At 36.4% G+C, this 20,546-nt stretch overlaps 1 protein-coding gene across 2 annotated transcripts in view; it reads right to left on the bottom strand.

The window, feature by feature from the left end:
- Positions 1 to 20,546, bottom strand: part of MOSPD2 (motile sperm domain containing 2) — a 48,527-nt gene that overhangs the window by 13,467 nt on the left and 14,514 nt on the right. For both annotated transcript variants that reach the window (XM_003805704.6, XM_063601644.1), the window contains exons 3-7: positions 15,369 to 15,524; positions 12,859 to 12,945; positions 11,020 to 11,174; positions 7,637 to 7,697; positions 5,270 to 5,308 (exon numbers count right to left, since the gene is read on the bottom strand). In XM_003805704.6, coding sequence (XP_003805752.1) covers positions 5,270 to 5,308; positions 7,637 to 7,697; positions 11,020 to 11,174; positions 12,859 to 12,945; positions 15,369 to 15,524 — 498 coding nt within the window. The remainder of the gene's footprint in view (positions 1 to 5,269; positions 5,309 to 7,636; positions 7,698 to 11,019; positions 11,175 to 12,858; positions 12,946 to 15,368; positions 15,525 to 20,546) is intronic.

Here is a 20,546-nt window from a genome sequence, read left to right as displayed (position 1 = left end):
GACAGAGTCTCACTCTGTCACCCAGGCTGGAGTGCAGTGGCACGAACTGCACTGTTCTGTTATCAAACACAGCTGTTTGGTAATTACAATCTTGTTCTGTCATGTCATTTCTTATTTATGCTTAATTTTTAAACCTCATTTTCACTGTGACAATCTAAGTACATTTTTAAGAAATTAAAAGAGAAATACTGCATTAAATTTGCAAAACTGCCAATTAAAAAAACAGAAAATAAGAACAGTATGATAAACATTAAATGGTTCGGAGAAGTATCTTTTTATTTTAGCTAACTATAAGTTTTTTACATAACATTTAAATTTTCATTAATTTCAATTTAAAATGTGAGTTGACATGTTTGAAACTATGCTACTTTAATCTGATAAATCTGATTTTTCATAACTTTATTGAGATATAATTTACATGCCATAAAATTCCCCCTTTATACAAGTCAATGGTTTTTAGTATATTCACAGAATTGTGCAACCACCACCACCACCACCACAATCTAATCTAGAACATTTTCATCACACCAAAAAGAACCTTCATATAGCAATCTCTCTTTAGGCCTCCTTCTCCAAGTCCTTAGCAACTACTAATCTATTTTCTGTCTTCATGGATTTGCTTATTTTGGACATTTTATCTAAATGAAACCATACAACATGGCTTTTTCTACTGGCTTTGTTCACTTGGCACATTTTCAAGTTTCATTCATAATGTAGCATGTATCAGTACTTAATTCCCTTTTATGACTGAATAATTGTCCATTTTATAGATATGCAATATTTGCTTTTCCATTCAGCAACTGATGAATATTTAGGCTGTTTCCACTTTTTGTTATTATGAATAATGCTGCCATGAACATTTGTGTACAAGTTTTTCTGTAGACATATGTTGTCACTTCTCTTGGGCATATACTAAGGAGTGGAATTTTGGGTCATATGGTAATTCTATGTTTAGCTACCGAACTGTTCTCTGATGTGGCCAGACCATCTTAACATTCTCACCAGCAGTGTATGAGGCTTCCAATGTCTCCATATCCTTGCCAATACCTGTTATTATGTCTTTTTGATTCTAGCCACCCTAGTAGGTGTGAAATCACACCTCACTTGGTTTTGACTTGCATTTCTCTAATGACTACTGATGCTCAGCATCTCTTTATGTGCTTATTGACCATTTGTTTATCTTCTTTAGAAAAACATCTATTCAAATATTTCACTCGTTTAATTGGGTTGTTTTTCTTTTTTTTTTTTTTGAGACAGAGTTTCACTCTTGTTGCCCAGGTTGGAGAGCAATGGCGCAATCTTGGCTCACTGCAACCTCTGCCTCCTGGGTTCAAGCGATTCTCCTGCCTCAGCTTCCCAAGTAGCTGGGATTACAGGCGTGTGCCACCATGCTTGGCTAATTTTCTATTTTTAGTCAAGATGGGGTTTTACCATGTTAGCCAGGTTGGTCTCCAACTTCTGACCTCAGGTGATCTGCCCACCTCGGCCTCCCAAAGTGCTAGGATTACGGGCGTGAGTCACCATGCCCAGCCACTTGTCTTTTTAACATTGCATTGTAAGAGTTCTTTATATATTCTAGAATAAGTCCCTTATAAAATGTATGGTTTGTAAATGATTTCTTCCATTCTGAGAATTGTCTTTTCACCTACTTGGTAGTGTCCTTGAAGGCACAAGTTTTCAATTTTAATGCAGTCCAATGTTATCTGTTTGTTTATTTTGTTGCTTGTGCTTTTGTTGTCATATCTAAGAAACCATTGCCCAATCCAAGCACAAGGATTTAATCCTGTGTTTCTTCTAAGAGATTTAGCTCTTACATTTAGGTCTCTGATTCATTTTGAATTAATTTTTATATATGATGTAAGGTGGGGTCCAACTTCATTCCTTTGAATGTGGATACCCAGTTGTCCTAGCACCTTTTATTTAAAAAGCCTTATTTCTCTACTGAATAGTCTTGGCACCATTGTAAAAAAAAATATCAACTGACCATAATAAACATTAGGGTTTATATCTGGACCCTCAATTCGATTTCACTGATCTATATGTTTATCCTTATGCCCATACATGCCCAATGTCTTGATTGCTGTAGCTTTGTAGTAAATTTTGAAATCAGGAAGTGTTAAGTCCTCCAACTCTGTGTTTCTATTTCAAGATTTGACTACTCTTGGTTTCTTGCATTTTCATATGAATTTTGGGACAAACATATCCATTTCTGCAAAAAAGGCAGCTGGGCTTTTGATAGGGACTGCACTGAATCAGTAGATCAATTTGGGAAGTGTTGACCTCTTAACAATACAGTCGGCCCTCCATATCCACAGGTTTCACATCCATGGATTTTTGATTGACCAACCACAACTGAAAATATTAAAAAATAAATAAAACCAATACGACAAAAATATAAATAAGAAACAATAGAGTAGAACAACTATATAGCACTCACACTGTGTTAGGTATTATAAATAATCTAAAGATGATTTAAAGTATATAGGAGGGGCCAGGTATGATGACTTATGCCTGTAATCCTAGCACTTTGGGAGGGCGGGGCAGGCAGATCACTTGAGGTTCAAGACTAGACCAGCCTGGCGAATGTGGTGAAACCTTGTGTCTACTAAAAATATAAAAATTAGCCAGGTGTGGTGGTAGGTGCCTATAGTCCCAGCTACTTGGGAGGCTGAGGCAGGAGAATCGTTTGAACCTGGGAGGCAGAGGATGCAGTGAGCTGAGATTGTGATAATGTACTCCAGCCTAGGTGACAGAATGAGACTCATCTCAAAAAACAAAAAAAAAGGTATACAGGAAGACGTGTGTCAGTTACATGCAAATACTATACCATTTTATATGAGGGACTTGAGCATCCAAGGATTTTGGAGTCTGTGGTGGTGGTGGGGGAGGGGTTCTGGAACCAGTCCCCCATGGATACTGAAGAAAGACTGTATTAAGTCTTCCAATCCATGAACAACATGTCTTTTTATTTATGTAAGGCTTGAATTTACTAAAATGGGGTTTTGTAATTTTCCGTGTCCTTGTCTTGAACTTCTTTTATTAATAGAAGTGGTAAGAGCAGACAGTGTTGTCTTGTTCCTGATCTTAGGGGGAAAGCATCCATTCTTTCCCTGCTAAGTAAGATGTTAGCTGTGGGTTTTCATAGATTCAGGTTTTTCATATATGCCCTTTATAAACAGGTGGAGGAAGTTCTTTTCTGTGAAGGATTAGCCTTACCCAAAGAGAGATCTGCACTTTGCCCTCAGCTTCTGAGAGGTAATCTTCATGCCTGATAGGATTGTCTTTGTTTGTCTGGGGGCCTTAAGTGACAATGGGACAATATGACTTAGGGTAGGAACTGGCCATAGAAGAAAGACCAACAGTGTGATTCAGGGTAGGGGTTTGGGTTACACAGTATCAGTAGACCTTGGGGGAGACTGAAGACTAAGATCAACCACATGGGCAATCAATCATGCTTACATAATGGAGTTCCAATAAAAACTCTGAACACTGAGGCTTGGGTGAGCTTCCCAGGTTGACTAACTCCATGCACATTGCCATACATTGATGCCAGTGAAGTAATATGCTCAACATTTGGTACTTCCTTGGACTCTGCCCTACACCTTACTTTCTGTGGTTGACCTTAATCTAAATTCTTTCCCTGTAATAAACCATAATTGTGAGTATAATAGTTTTCAGTGAGTTCTCAGAGTCCTTCACTAGACTTATCAAACCTAAGGGCAATTTTGAGCACCTCCTGAACTTGCAGTTTGTGTCAGAAATGGGGGTGGTCTTGTGTGGACTACTGTGGTCTAACTTGGTAGTTGTTTCAACTCTTTGCACCTTACGTTGCTAGTTTGTTGAGTACTTTTATCATGAGAGGGTACTAGATTTTGTCAAATGCTTTTTCTGTGTCTCTTGAGATGATCACATAATTTTCCCCTTCATTATATTAATATGGTAGATTACATTAGTTGATTTTCATATGTTGAGCCCACTTGGTCATGGTGTATAATCCTTTTTATATGCTGCTGGATTCAATTTGCTAGTACTTCGTTGAGGGCTGTTGCATCTATTTTTATAAGGAATACCAGTCTGTAGTTTTCTTTTCCTGTGATGTTTGGTATTATGGTTATACTTGCCTCATAAAATAAGTTGGAACGTATTCCCTCTTCTTCTATTTCTTGGAAGAATTTGTGAAGGATTCATGTTGATTCTTCTTTAAATATTTCACATAATTTACCAGTGAAGCCATCTGGGCCTGGGCTTTTCTTCGTGGGAAGTTTTTTTTGATTACTAATTCAACTTCCTTTTTTATATTTCTATTCTGATTCTTCTTGAATTAGTTTCAGTAGTTTGTGTCTTTCTAAGAATTTGTTCACTTCATGTAGGTTATCTAATTTCTTTGCATATAATCATTCACAGTATCTCCCTATAGTCCTTTTTATTTCTTTAAGGTCAATAGTAATGTCCCTTCTTTCATTACAGATTTTAATACTTTGAGTCTTTCCTTTTCTTCTTTATTAGCTAAAGGTTTGTCAATTGTGTTGCATTTTCCAAAGAACCAAATTTTGGATTTGTTGATTTTCTCTATTGCTTTCTATGTAACAACTGACTTTTGCAAACACAAATGAGAATGTACATTCTGAAAATAACATTCAATTTACAGTAATTTTAAAGTTGGTCAAGACAGTTTATCAATCAATGGCTTTTTCAAAAAAATTTTACCAAAAAATATATCATGACTGTCAAAAGGGTCATGTCACCACAGTGATTTGGGGTGAGTTTCAGACTGATTCCACCTTCTTTCTCAACACCTGAAGCCCATGAGAAACCTAGACAAGGCCTGTGTTCTGTGACATACCTTATCTGTGCATGACAAATTGAGGCTTCTGACTAGAGTATTACCTTAATGGTTGAATATTTGAGGCTGTTGTTAATTTTTTTTTTTAAGAGATGGGTATCATTATGTTGCCCAGGCTGGCCTCAAACTCATGGGCTCAAGTGATCCTCCTGCCTCAGCCTCCTGAGTAGCTAGGACTATAGCCGTGCAACACCATGCCTGGCAAGGCTGTTTTTAAAGAAGACTAATGGGTGCCCCGAGATCCTGGGTATAAAATTTTAGCCCTGTTTGCTTAGGAATAGCCTTTGAGTGTTCTAGCTCCAGTCTCTTAAGAGAGCATGCAAAGGACAATATAAACATTATTTTAAACAATTGTAGAAATATGGCTAAATCGGCAAAGTAAAGGAAATTAGACATTTTGTTTTAAGAAAGTATAAATATACTCACCATTCATTAACCAAGGCATATCAAAGATCACTATTTTTGCTGAAAGATGAAAAAAAATTCATTGAATGTGAATCAGTACCTCTATAATAATATCACTCATACCGGCCTAGAAAAAACTGGTCATCTAAATTTAAGTAAAAACTGAGCTTGTTGTCTGAGCTCTAATTCAGTGAAGTGTATAGTATCATGAATAGTATTCCATGTGGTGCTGGAACTGAACTAGCATGTCACAATGGTGAGGTGCCAGCCCAGGAGGAAGACTTGTGGGAAATCAATAGTGCACTGTCACTGTCCTCTGGTAAACAGCCTATTCTTTTGTCACTCACTGCTTTTGTTGTTTGCAGGGAGGTACAAAAGAAAACAGTTAAGTGGATAAATGGAGTCTTTGGATGTGGCATGTCAAAGTAGTGCTGAAGCCACTGAACTTTAAAATCATTTCCAGGTCTAATTTATGGTTTCAATTATAATTTTCTAGAGATTCTATTGTTAAACCAGTCTCACAGTTGCCCCCTCCCCTTTTAATACATCACTACGTTTTCAGAAACAAAAATTATTTCTACTTTATATCATGAGCTCCAGGAAGCTAATAATTCCAAAGTATACGTAAGTATTATTTACACACTGAGTTGAAGATACTAAACAGCCCTATTAACAACTGAGACAACTGTGAGAAAGAACCAGAAACTGCAAAGAAGATTTTTGAGATTCAATTCATTCCTCTATTCCAGAGGAATCAAAATGTAATTTCACTCTTCTCTGAGCAGAGAACCTCTTAGACTTGTTGCATTAATGTAGGACAAGTAAAGTACATATAAGGAAAAAGGCATCTGTAAAGAGGCACCCTGGTGCTTAATACCTCAGTCTTCGTCTGGGATATGCTTAAAATAATGTGGACTCAAGGTTTTAAGATATAATAGTTATTCTTCATGACAGATTTTGAAGCATAATCAATTAAGATTCCATGAAATTCAATGTCTGCAAAACTATATTATGTAGGTAGAATATATATATATATGTGTGTGTATATATATATATAAAATCTCTAGTTAAGATGAATAGTATTACAACTCATCTTTATATAGATCTATTAACTTTTTAATAGTTCTCTCAAAAGAATCTCAGATGTATTTTACAAAGTAATAATAATATTTATACTACTGATAAGTGGCTCTTCACAAACTCCTTTAGATATTTCAATGATCAAGCGGATATTTTTTCATTTTGTCCATAAGAGCAACAAACTAAAACTATGGGGTAGTGATTCCCTACTGACCAATGACTGGCACTGCTCTGGAGGCCTTAAGGAATCAGGGTACATGCCAGATACAGGAAAAATCCGTAACGAACTGACGATAGTACAGGTTCCCCAAACTGGACACTATTGATCATTCTTTTTACCTAAAAATATTCATGAATACTCTCTCTGAAAAGATGAGAGTATAGAGCTAGGGGTGGCACTGACTCTTGATATCCATTATGCTTTTTGTCTATTCCTCACTTCACATTAACAATAAAATTAACATGCCAAATTAAGATAATTTAGGGATTTTATGCTAAAGTCACCTGAGTCACGAGTCCCAAAAGACCCAATTTGCTGTTTTCTAGGAGTACGCTCAGGCAGATCTGTAAATTCCCATTTTCTGACATCCCTGTTGCCTCTCTGCTGTCTTTTCACTTTTAAACCATTGGGGTTAAATATACTTGACTGTTTATGTGAGTTGGCATCTCGGCTTCCCTAGGGGGAACCCATCATACAAATTCAACAAGTAAAAAATGGACTATATAAGGTTTAGGAGTTCTTCATTCAGGTAATTAATGGAATAGTCACAATAAAAAACAAACAAACTCCAAATGCCAGATTCAAATGTAGTACCTTCTAGTCAAGTATTTTCTTAATGACAATTTTTAAGTAGCAGTTGGTAACAGTGTACTTTATATATCAATATTGCTTATTATACAGTGTACTTTATCAATACTGCTTATCTGTTCTTGTATGCAAGAAGTTTCATATAATAAATACTATTTGAAATGAATTTCTAAATTGAAATATTAGTAAAAATGAGATAATTTTGAAATAAATGTATGCTTTTATGTACCTATGTGTGTGAGTGGGTGTGTGTGTTATAGGATGCCATATATATGGTTTAGAACTTAAACTCTTAAAATTAACTGTGAAGGACAATGAATACTTATGAAAAACTTTCCTCTGTATGTGTTACAATAATGTCTATGAACATATTTAAAATTCTTCATCAGAAAACAAAGTTTCAGGTATGAAAGTCTATAATAACATAAGGCTCCACAATTCTCAGACATTGTCTACAGTTTCAATATGTTATATTCTTTATAAAGGAGTAAGTTACTTACAGAGGTATTTAGGGTAATAAACCTTAAAGCAGTTGATGATAAAGCGTACAAAGTCCATGTCCTAAAATAAAGATTAAATCTTTAAGACTGTCCACATTAGAGAACTTAAAATTGCACATTTCTAAAGGTGATAAATTATTAAATACAAATGAGACAATTATTAAATTCTTTAGAAAGTAAGCTCATATGTAAATATCTATATTCTCAAGGATTAAGATTTTAGGTCATTAAGCTATTTATAATAATCAGCCCTAAAACTGACTTGAAGAAACCAGATGCTTAGTGATGTTTTAAAATTATTCACATTACCTCAAACTAGTTACACACTTCAGGCTACTAAGGCAACAGGGCATAAAATGGATCTAAAAGCAATCTCCATAGAGAAATTCTAAAAATCTGTTGAATAACTAAAGAATTATTGAAACAAGTATACAGTTTATAATCAGACTACTTGGGATAATAATACACATGTATGTAAATTCTCATATATTTGCTTTTTAATCCTAATTTTTACACCACATAATAGTGTCAATAAAATATATTTTATCAACCTCTTTTTAAACACAATACTTAATCTAATCACATTGGCCTGCTGTATCTACTCCATTTCTGGCTTTTTTCATTTTATTTAGAGACCTAGAATTAGTTTTTTAGTTTATATTCCAGTGTTGTTCACTGATTCTGATTTCTGGGAGACTACAAACATAGCTATCTGGTTGGTTCTACTGCTTTGAGCACAGCAACAGGAAATCAGGTCATTAAGGTTATTTCCATGGGACATTTCACTCCATGGCCACATACTGATTCACTAATTCTGATTGGCCATCTTATAAAGACTGTGGGATGAAAGATACAACCAAGCAAACTGAAATCCATCACAATTACTGGAAAGGTGGGTTTTCCTAGAGATAAGTGTCTATAAATTCATCCCTGGAATGTTAGTTGCAGCATCTTTAATTGCAGTAAACTAAAAGTAAGCGTCCTTAACTATCTTAAGTATTTGTTACGGGTATATATATAATAATACCTTTGTGTGTGTGTGTGTGTCTGTGTGTGTGTGTGTGTGTGTGTATATATATATATAAAATACCTTTGTGTGTATATATATATAATAACACCTTTGTAACTAATCATTATAGCCACTGTGCATGGAGTTTTCATAATTGGCAGTTAAGTAACAGTCAAAGAAAATAGCTGAAAAGAACCAGTTATATAAAAATTTGGTTACCTAGTCTAGAATTTATGGCCCCCAGAGACTTTGTCTAAATAGTCTTGGAATAACATTCTTGTTTCTATCATTTATTTAATTGAATATCCTTCTTCGTAAAATCGTGAGTTACTGCTAATTCAAGTGGATATGATAAGATGTCACTGGTGTATTCTATTAATGGGGACTACAAGAAATAGCTCCATCAACCCTATTGCTCAGCATTCTATAAGGATGTTTTCGAGGCTGTTATTATCTTGTAAAACGTCCTTTTGAGGACCCATGAAAGACTTTCTAGTTCAAGTATTAGGAATGGATATACTTCTAAGACACTGGTTGTGAAGGATGGCCGCTGAATAATTTTAAATGATTGCATTTCTTTCAGGCAGGCAGCTGAAAGCTTAGAGCCAAACTGGTGTCCCAACTCTAACAAATGATTTTCTTATTTTTTGCCTTGAAATTTATAAGCTCACCTAAATTCTTTGTGACATGTTTATAAGCTCACTTAAATTCTTTGTGACTCATGAAAGGGTCATTTATGAAAATAAATTATTCAGTAAGATTCAAGTATTTTAAAACAATAATGACTTAAATACTTAGTAGTGCAAATACACCTTATTTACAAATTAAAGATGGTGAGATATAAGTAGCTTGAAAAAATAAAACAGTTCAAGTCAATTCTCTGTCCTTATACTTGGCAACAAAAATATTAACATTTATTCTTCATGATTCTGGGTTAATAATTAGGAAACTATCATATCCAAAGGACAAAAGAATCATGATTTATTTTTATGGAATATTTATTTATCTAGGCAAATTGATTTTGATTTTGGATATAAAATAATTTACTTTCTCTAATTTAAAACCACTGACATGGAAACTAGGTTGCAAAACTCCAGGGCATCGGATCCTTGAAAAATAAAAAGAGAAATAGAAACATGAAAAAACTTTGTGGTCCTACCACTTCAAGAAAGCTCTTGTTAGCAGTTCTCTCTAGCTTGTTTTGTGTTTGTTATGTCTACAGTTTCCTTTGTTGGGCTATGTATCACCATGGTATAGAATACATACATATTATAGTATGTATAATCATACAGCTTTTTTCATCTCAGAAAAAAGTGTTCTCTCCAATATTACTATAAATTCCTTAAAAACACCATTTTACATAGCTATATGTATACTCCATCAACTAGATATACCATAATTTGCCATTTCATCATGTTGAACATTTATATTTTTTTCTAATTTTTCATTACTTTAAATGACACTGGGAAAATATTTTGATGTATGATGCTTTTTCTGTACTCAGGATTATTTCTTTAGAATAGATTTCCAGAAGTTGGTTACCAGGCAAAGAATATAAATACAAACACTTTAAGGTTCTTAACATAATTTGCCAAATGGAATTCCAAAAAGATTTCAACACTGCCCTGAGCACGTTTGTGAATACGACATTACTGCTATCAGAATCAGCCACAGATTAAATATAAGAGATAGTAGTTAGAATAAATGTGCCAAGTGATCTCAATTGCTGCTGAAGGGTTTGTAGGTATCACTAAGGTCACAAGGACCCAAATTAAACACAGGTAGGTTTTACTTATTTTTCAAGCTTGGCAAAATCACCTGAAGAAAACTGGTTTCCAAAGCTAACCAAATCAAACAGATAGAAAACAAATCCAAACAAGCAAACAAAAACACTCAATAAAATCACAAAGTGTTATATGTGCAAAACTCATGTGAACATCTCGCAACTGTAAAACATGGTATGAATACAACAAATTCGAGATGGTATATTACCTTACTTGATATTTCCTGAATATATTACTATGTGGCACACACCAGGGCAGGTGCTATAGGATATTAGGTTTGATATCAAAGTTCACAGTTATCACATCGATTCATACCTTGCCAGCCTCGACATGCTACCTCTCCATCCTGTGTCTCAGACAAGGAACATTTCTAGGAAATCGACAGTTTCAACGCCAAATACAGAAACAAATTTAATTCTCTGCAAACCCTATTCCATGTTTGACTACACTCACACTGCAAGGCGAAAAAATAAATCCCTAATATAAGTTAGTTACCTCAATTTTACAGCAATATGTGGTTGGCAGCAAGGACAGGAGAAAGGGAGGAAGCCATGATAAACACTGATTTGGAATGAATGAAAAATGCTTACAATGCTATTTATTCCAGTTTCTGACAGGTCAAACATCACTGTTACAGGTTTCCCATTTTCCCTCTTAGCATAACGTTCCAACCAGAATGCTATGAGCTTCTTTTTGTCCAATATGGTTTTCTGGTCTTTTACATGATACTTCACCCTGATCCAGACTTTAAGCAGAAGATAAAAATAAGAACAAGGCTTATGGCATTATAATATTATTATACATATATATTGCCTTTCCCTTGACATTTTTCATTTACAATTCATTTTATTTCTTAGATCAAAAACATCTCTTTCTTATTTTCAGTGAGAAACTGTTGCACTTGGGTGCCTTAAATTGAAGAGTAGCAGAGAGATAGACTGTTTCCCTTAGGAAATAAACAAATTTCACTTGTAAGAGGGAAAAGAAAATACAGGTGAACAAACACTATTTGATAATAATCTAAATGTGCTCTGCATTGTGCTTAACAAAAAAGAAAGTCATTGCTTTTGTTGAGCACTGGAAAAAATGTTCCGTCCAGAGGAAAGATACTGACACAGGGCGATGGAGGCATGAGCCAGTGCCGTGCGTTTGTGTGGAGCACGGTAAACTGTTCAGGTGGTGGTAGCTAAGATGAAATGTGATGAGTGGTGAGAGGAGAAGCTAAATAAGAAAGAACTGGACTTGAAGGACTGTGAATGAAACTCTAGGGCACTTTCATTTTCCTATTTTAGAACACCTTTCGGGCAATAGCACAGAGGGCAGACTGGAGGAGGCAGAGAAGGAAACCCACCAGGTTATGACCTGGGAAGGGACTGGGGCAAAGGTGTAGTAGTTAGAAACTGAATTGAGGAAGTAGCTGGTGAGGATGGAAAAAAGGCCAAATTGAAGCTATATTAGAGGAAGAGCCAATGAGTGGGCCTGAGGTGGGCAATACAGAAAGTGAGCAAGTGGGCAGGCATGGATGTTCAGTAGTGTGTTGTGCTAAAGGCTGCTGACAGTCAGGAGGGGGCAGTCAGTGGGTAGCTAGGTATGTGCATGTGGCCTGGGGATGGTGTGGGGTCAATACTGTGCCGGGGGAGGTAGCTAAAGCTGCCAAGATGCTCGTGATTGATCACCCAAGGAGACTGTATCAGCTGTAAAGTAAAAGAAGCAAGAAAGGAATAAAGCCTGGGAAACACCTTTAATGGACAGGTGGAAGAAGAAAAATGAGAAAAAAAGGTTGAAAAGGAGGAGGTGGCAGTAAGAGGAAAATGCAAAAAGAGTATTGCTTAGAGACGGACCACATGCTATGGAGGAGTGAAGATGAGTGCAGGACATCTGTTCAGTATGGGGCTTGAACATGCCTGCCAAGTTGCATCCCTGGTATAAAACCAGGCTGGATTTGGGGCAAGTGGGAGAGAGGTATAACAGGGGAGTCATTGGAACAAAAGAGATGATTGTTACTGTTCCTTTCATTATAATACACATTTCAGAAAAAGCTAGAGTGAGATTATGGGAGACTCGAAAAGGAAAAGGCCTATTTAGCAACCTTTAGCGACTGTCAAAAAAATTCTCCATAAAAATACTAAGATGAGTTTTAATATCACAGACAGATTAGAAAGAAGATAATGACTCTGAATTAAATAACTTTGTTTATGCTGTAGGATGCAGCATTTATTTTTTGCCTTTATTGCCTACTTTATTATAATGCAAACAGTATGCACAGCTACTAAGTATCTAACACTCTGTAAAAATGGTCCTGCCAATCCCTCATTGCAGAAGACTTGAGGAGTGCTACAGATGGAGAAAGTTCTGCCAATTCTTAATTCAGTTGACATAGATATCTCAATCTCAAAATCTTGAAAAGCCAGAACATTAAATATACTTACACAATTTGTTACCTTCTTTGTCATAACCATGGAGATAAATAACACCAATTTCCAATAACCATCTGGGAATGGAGGATTCATTAAGGTCTAAAAAGTGGTAAGCTTTGATCAGTAGTTGTAATTTAGGGGCTTAAAAATAAAACTCATAATGTAAAGATAATGTTATGTAGTAGATCTGATCTTTAAAAATGATATAATGTACCCAAACATTCAAAAAGAAAATCTCTGGCAATATAAAGTGGTGCTTCCTACCAAGCAAACAAACTAAATAATGACACAGGGGACCAAAATGGACAAACTCCATTTCCCTTGACAGGTCATTATTTATGTGGATACATTTCCACATTTTGATTGTTTCACATAATGACTTGCAAACAAATATCACTGTCAGAGTTTCAAGAGAACATTCTAGTAAATATCCACATTGCAGCCTCAGAATTAGTAGAAAAAAATCACTTCGGTTTCTTTAGTAAAATGGTATTTTTCTATTAGGTTCATGCAAAAGTAACTGTGGTATTTGCAGTTAAACATAATGGCAAATGCTGCAATTACTTTTGCACCAGTCTAATACGAAGTTTGTTATCTAGTAGACTTTAATGCATTTAAAAACCTTTAGGAAAGTGGAAAATACTTCAAGAAAAATGGCCAGGCATGGTGACTCATGTAATCCCAGCACTTTGGGAGGCCAACACGGGAGTATCATTTGAGGCCAGGAGTTCGAGACCAGCCTGGGCAACACAGTGAGACAACCTCTCTACAAAGATAAAAATATAAAAATTAGGCCGGGTGCGGTGGCTCACGCCTGTAACCCCAGAACTTTGGGAGGCTGAGGAGGGCAGATCACGAGGTCAGGAGATCGAGGCCATCCTGGCTAACACAGTGAAACCCTGTCTCTGCTAAAAATACAAAAAATTAGCCAGGCTTGGTGGTGGGCGCCTGTAGTCCCAGCTACTTGGGAGGCTGAGGCAGGAGAATGGCGTGCACTCAGGAGGCTGAGCTTGTAGTGAGCCAAGATCACGCCATGCACTCCAGCCTGGGCGACAGAGCGAGACTCCATCTCAAAAAAAAAAAAAAAATCAATAAATAAAAATTAGCCAGGCATGGTAGCACATGCCTGTCGTCCCAGTTACTCAGGAGGCTGAGGTGGGAGGCTCACCTGAGCCCAGGCATTGAAGGCTGCAGTGAGCTATGATCACAACACTGCATTCCAGCCTGGGTGACAGAGCAAGACCCTGCCTCAAAATAAAATAAAGAAAGAAAGAAAAGAGAAGATAAGAAAAGAAAATAAAAAATGTGAGAACTTGAACTTCAGCAGGAGGAACAAACAGAGTGCCTCTCCAGTTTTTGGGGAGGCTAAGGACCAACATAGCAAGGCAGCAAATGCCAATGCTTTTGTTTCATTCACCAGCAGTACCTTAAGACCTTTCAAAGATTTATCTTTCCCCATCCCCTTTTACCATATCTCTGCTATTTTTCACCAGAAAATAGCAATTCTGTGTAAGAAAACAAACATTGTTGAGTTTAAATATTTATTCAGTACTTAAATCGTTTAAAAATATCAGATTTATATTTCTTTCTTTGGTTAATAAATGCTTCACTGTTGAAATTACCTACATTTGTTAAATTTCCAATCACATTATTTTTTACTAATCCCCCTTTCAGGGATTCCTTCTGCAAGCATGAAGAGTGAGGAGAGTATCTGCTGTGGATTTATTGTTGACTATTTTGTGTTAAGTCTTCAGACTGAAGTCACTTCAGAGGTTATAATCCTCAAGGACAGAAAATTCTGCTTTATGCCTAACTGAAAACAGAAGTTATGCCAGTTTCTTCTTGTTCAATTTTTTGGTGGAGAGAACTAACAGGTCTTCATATACTTGAAGACCATTATAAAACTCCAAGACTTGAAACTCCCATTTTTGGAAAAACATTCTATCTAGTAGCAGACTTAGAAATTAAGAAGTTAAGGCTGCATGTACCCCAAAATATGTACATCTACTATGTACCCACAAAAATAAAAACAATATAAAGAGAAGACTGTGATAGGCTTCCTTGGGGATAAGCTTGCATTTTTGGGGTGACTCTCATTCATTTAACAATTCTGTATGGCGTACCTATTAACCTATTAGCACAAGGAACTGTGGGGATAGAGAAAGGCATAGGCAACAACTGAGAAAAATGGACAGTATCTCCTTATTTCTAGGCCTAGTAGCAAAGATACTGTCTTGCTATTGCTTAATGGTACTGAATTAAACACAGATTAGGAAACTCTGCTGTGAATGAAGAATCTGAGTGTGATTCTGCTCTCTGGTGATCTGATTTCCTTATGAATGATCCCACTTAAAAGACTTATAAGCTGTTCCTTTGAAAATATTACTGGGTCTTTATAAATAATTATATTCTGGTGTTTATGATGACTGCTAGGAATATGTGCAAATACATGATTAGATAAATGTAAAACAATACCATTTATACAGTATATATTACAGTCAAGGTTAAATTGAACAGCTTACCATTGACAGAAATTTCTTTCCTCCACTGAAAACTCTCATCGAGCATCTTCAGTGTTTCATCTATAATATTATGTCTCCAAGATAAGTAACTTTCAACCCAGTTATCATCTTGTTGTAGCCTTTCAACATCACGTGCATCATATTTATCTGACTTATCTAGGGAAAAAACAGTAATAAACATCCAAGTCAGATTAATTCTGCAGTGAAAAATAACCACTAATGGCAAAGGAGAAGAAAGACTTCCAAGACAAAGTTAAGCTATTTGAGGATAGACTCAGGGATGTAGTTCAGATAAAAGTGCCATTTAAAAGATTGATGGTGCTATTGTTTGGATATGGTTTGCTTGGTTCCCCCAAGTCTCTTGTTGAAATCTGATGCCCAGTGTTGGAGGTGGGGTCTGGTGGGAGGTGTTTGGGTCATGGGGAGGACTCCTCAAGAGTGGTTTGGTGTCATTCTCATGACAACGACTGAATTCTTGCTCTTAGTTCCCACACGAACTGATTGTTGAAAAGAGCCTGGCACCTCCTCCTTTCTCTCTTGCCTTTTCTCTCTCACCATGTGATGCCTGCTTTCCCTCATCTTACGTCATGAGTGGAATCTTCCTGAGGTCCTGATCAGAAGCAGATACTGACACCATACTTCTTGTATAGCCTGCAGAACCATGGGCCAAATAAACCTCTTTTCTTTATAAATCACTCAGCCTCAGGTATTCCTTTATAGCAACACAAATGGACTAAGACTGATGGAATTCCCAAGTGTGAGGAGAATACGTTATCTAAAGACTGCAGGTTTAAGTAAGCCACTACAGATGTTAAAAATTACACCAGAGTAAAGTATTTGGTACAGCCCTCTCTAAAACTATACACCAACATCTGGGAAGATTAATTATGTTATCTGAACTTGAAATTTTTAAGTCAATGAAAAATGAAGAAATTTCATATGTAAAGCAATAACTAAGTTGTGCTTTAAAAAGACATTTGTTTGGCAAGTGTCATTAAAAAAAAATTAAGTAGGCTAGGTGTGGTGGCTCATGCCTGTAATCCCAGCACTTTGGGAGGCTGAGGCGGGCGGATCACCTGAGGTCAGGAATTTGAGACCAGCCTGGGCAACATGGAGAAACCTCGTCTCTACTAAAAATACAAAAATTAGCTGGGCATGGTGGCGCACCCTGTAGTCCCAGCTACCCGGGTGGCTGAGGCAAGAGAATCGCTTGAACCCGGGAGGTGGAGGTTGCAGTGAGCTGAGATTGTGCCACTGCACTCCAGCCTGGTGACAGAGTGAGACTCTGTCTAAAAACAAAAAATAAAAAAAAAAATTAAATACAAAAATAAAGACAAAAAAAGAAAAAACAACAACAATAAAAAACAGTAAAAAAAAATTAACTAAGTACCGATGGAAAACTGATCATGTATGCCATATTACAGTATTTACTATTTTCAGACTCTGGCCAACACATTTTCAATAATTTCTTGGAATAATTATTTCTAATAACAATAATCTCTCATCAGTTGCTCACACACATACTATATTCCCACTAACTTGTATAGCAGACATTCCTCCTTCCTTGCCCTGCTTTATTATTCTGTAACTGAACTTTCCTTGTCTCTGCACATCCAAATGCTACCATTCTGCAAGTCTCCTTTCAAATGCTCCCTTTTCCATAAAATTTTCCCTGAGTCCAGAAGTATTAGGTTGGTGCAAAAGCAATTACTTTTATGGAACTTGAACTAAGCTTTTCTTAAGGTGCTTACCACTTTTACCTTGAAATACAGTTACTAGCATGGAAGACATATTTCCCAAATAGACAGTGGAGACAGATAGTCTATACATCTGAGCATCCTCCAAAGCAGATTACAGTAGTGCCAATGAAAAGGCCTTCCATAAACATCTGTTGATGGAATCTATTCCTTCTCATTTTTTTCTCAGTTGTCATACCCTCCTAAGGTTCATACAAATAACAAAAGAAAACAAAACAAAGCAAAACAACTTCAGGAAATTCCCTGGCTCCTTCATTTCCTTTTCTTCTGCATCTAGTTAGTTGCCAGGTTTTATGGATCCTATCTCTTCTTGATTTGCACTGCCTTATTTCAGGCCCTCAGAGATAACAGCTGAAAGGCCAGGAAAATATAGACTGCATTCAGAGAATTGTCTTCTTTGAGTCTCAATTTCCTTATCTTTAAGCTGTTTTATATACTCACAATGCTGTGTGAGGATCGGATGAAAAAGTATATATTTAAAGCACTAATTTTATATATTTAAAGCACTAAATTTAGTGGAAATTTAAAGCACTATAAAATATAAGAAGAGGCCATAAATCATGCATTTGTAAGAGTGCTGCTTTGGATATGGCTTTTAATAGCTGGGTTGTATTTTTCTAATCTATAAAATGAGTGGTTCTGTGGTAGGAAATCTTAGAGATTGTTGTTTAGCTCTGCTATTTGAAAATTCATCAGTATTCAAAGCACATTTTTTACAATTTTTTTCAAGTAAAAAGGGTGGCCTATGAAACAGGTGACTAATTCAGCTGGCAACTCAAACATACTTAGCATGCAGAAGTGTTTTATGCACACTTCCCGATTTTGTCACACAGAACATTGAAAGGACATGTACTCAAGGGTCAAAACTTAATACAATTTACTGTTTCATCAGGGACTTTCTAAAATAAAATTGTCTTTTTTTTTTTAAACTAAGAGTGCTGACAATGAGGACTACAATGACTACCTGCCTTGATTTGGGCGAAGCAGCCAGTACTGATTACACACCATTGCTTCTGTGTAATCAGTGCAAATGTAAAGAAAGTGAAAAAGGCAAATGATATCTTAGCATTATTATGAAAATAGTTTTGACCTCATAGCTTTCTGAAAGTCTTGGGCATCCCCTAGGATCCCCAGATATATTCTAAAAACCAATTACTTAGAACAATATATGGCAAGTGGTAAAAACTCAGTAAATATTAGCCATATTAAGAAGAATAAAACACTATTGTTGTTGTTGTCATTTTTACCACCACTGCTAGTACCATCACTAGGGAATACCATAAACAAATGAATGTCCATTACTAAGAAATTTAAAGCCCACGGCTCTTTGATAGCTTTCAGCAATGTTGATCTTTGAAATTAGAAATCCCCATTTATATTAAAATGATTTTTATTAATGTTCTTACATATAACATGCTAGTTGTTGACCATTTACCCCTAGACAAATAGAAATGAAATCAGAGTAGGCGAAAGAAAAGAGAAGACAAAGATTTGACAGCTAGGCACATGGGGGTTGGGGGAGAGAGGCAGGAGAAAAGTAGAAGCAGAAGAGGACAAGAGGACAATGGGACAGAGGAGAGGGTTGAGGGGGAAGAGAGGGGGAGAGACAGATAGAATGAGACACAGAAAAAAGAAAGGTGAGGGAGGTAAAGATAGAAGAGGCAGAGAAAGAAACAGAATAAACTGAGCATTGAAGGTAAGAAAAACATAGCCTGGAAGCACAAGGCCAAGGGTGATAAATAATTGTGCTTTTATCAACACAATTTGTTGCTTTCACACACAGCCCTCAGACAACTGAGCCCTCAAGGGACTGGAAATTTCAGAAAACCAGTCCTTGGGTAAGTTCAGATGTGCTATGGTTTGAAGCAAGCCTCTCCTAAATTCTGATGTTGCCAATGTGACAGGATTAAGAGTAGGGCCTTTAAGAGGTGATTAGGCCATAAGGGTTCCTCCCTCATGAATGGTATTATGGCCCTTATAAAAGAGGCTTCATGGGGCAGTGTCCTCCTCTTGCCCTTCCACTTGCTGTCACAGGAGGACACAGTAAGAAGGCCCTTACTAGATATCAAGTACTGGCACCTTGATCGGAGACTTCCCAGCCTCCAAAACTGAGAAAATAAATTTCTGTTCTTCATAAATTACCCTGTTCTGTTCTTTATAAATCACTCAGCCTCAGGTATTCCTTTATAGCAAGACAAACGGACTAAGACTGATGAAATTTCAGGTATTTTGTTACAGCATCACAAAATGGACTAAGACAAGATGTTACAGAAAGATGCTAAAGATGTACACCCAAAAGGTTATCTAAAGATATAAAAACACACATGCATGCACACACACACACACACACACCCCTAGGACATTTTTTTGAAAAACTTTACCTATCAACAATTAAAATGTAGAGATGAGGGTGAGAAGGTGTATTATTCAGGGTTCTACAGAGGGACAGAACTAAAAGGATAGATATATATATTTACTGTGTTAGTCTGTTTTCATAATGGCTGCTGATAAAGACATACCTGAGACTGGAAAGAAAAAGAGGTTTAATGGACTTACAGTTCCACATGGCTAGGGAGGCCTCACAATCATGGCAGAAGGCAAGGAGAAGCAAGTCATGTCTTACATGGATGGTGGCAAGCAAAGAGAGAGGTTGTGCAGGGAAACTCCCATTTTTAAAACCACCAGATCTCGTGAGACTCATTCACTATCATGAGAACGGCGCAGGAAAGACCTGCCCCCATAATTCAATCACCTCCCACCAGGTTTCTCCCACAACACATGGGAATTGTGGGAGTTATAATTCAAGATGAGATTTGGGTGGGGAGAGAGCCAAACCATATCAGAAGGGTTCAATTTTATAAAAAGATGTGTGTGTGTGTGCGTATATATTCTCCCAATACTTGTCCTCATACACAAATGATACCTTGTCTCATAATACCAGTGAAAACCACATCAAAAACAACAGTAATTCCAAGTGGTGGATTTTTAAGCCTCATCTCTGTATTTCTTTAAAATAGCTGATTTCAGCCAATCCTTCATGAAGAAACCTTCTTAATGAACTATCAGCACCCTATGGTTCATTGGCCCTTTCTACTATTTATTTGTTCTAATATGAATTTTGCTTTGTAAATTGTTCTTCTATTTATACAAGTGTATTACCACCAAACAAATTGTAAAGTGCATAATTTGGGAGAGAAAGAACTAAAGATACATGACAATGGTGATATGTCTCTAGGAACACACAGTATTAAATGTTCCAAGGTAAAGATGACCTGTCTCAGCTTTTCATGTCTCTCCATACACATGCATATGTGTGTTCTCTCTCACTCACTGTTTCTCTCTCACACACAGTTTTTTAAATAAAAAAATAATATTTTTAAAAAATTCTGTTGTAAGATAAAGAAACTATAGCTCTTACTTG

Source organism: Pan paniscus, chromosome X (genome assembly GCF_029289425.2).
Source record: "Pan paniscus chromosome X, NHGRI_mPanPan1-v2.0_pri, whole genome shotgun sequence".
Lineage (NCBI taxonomy): Eukaryota > Metazoa > Chordata > Mammalia > Primates > Hominidae > Pan > Pan paniscus.
This window is presented reverse-complemented; position numbering and strand designations above follow the sequence as displayed.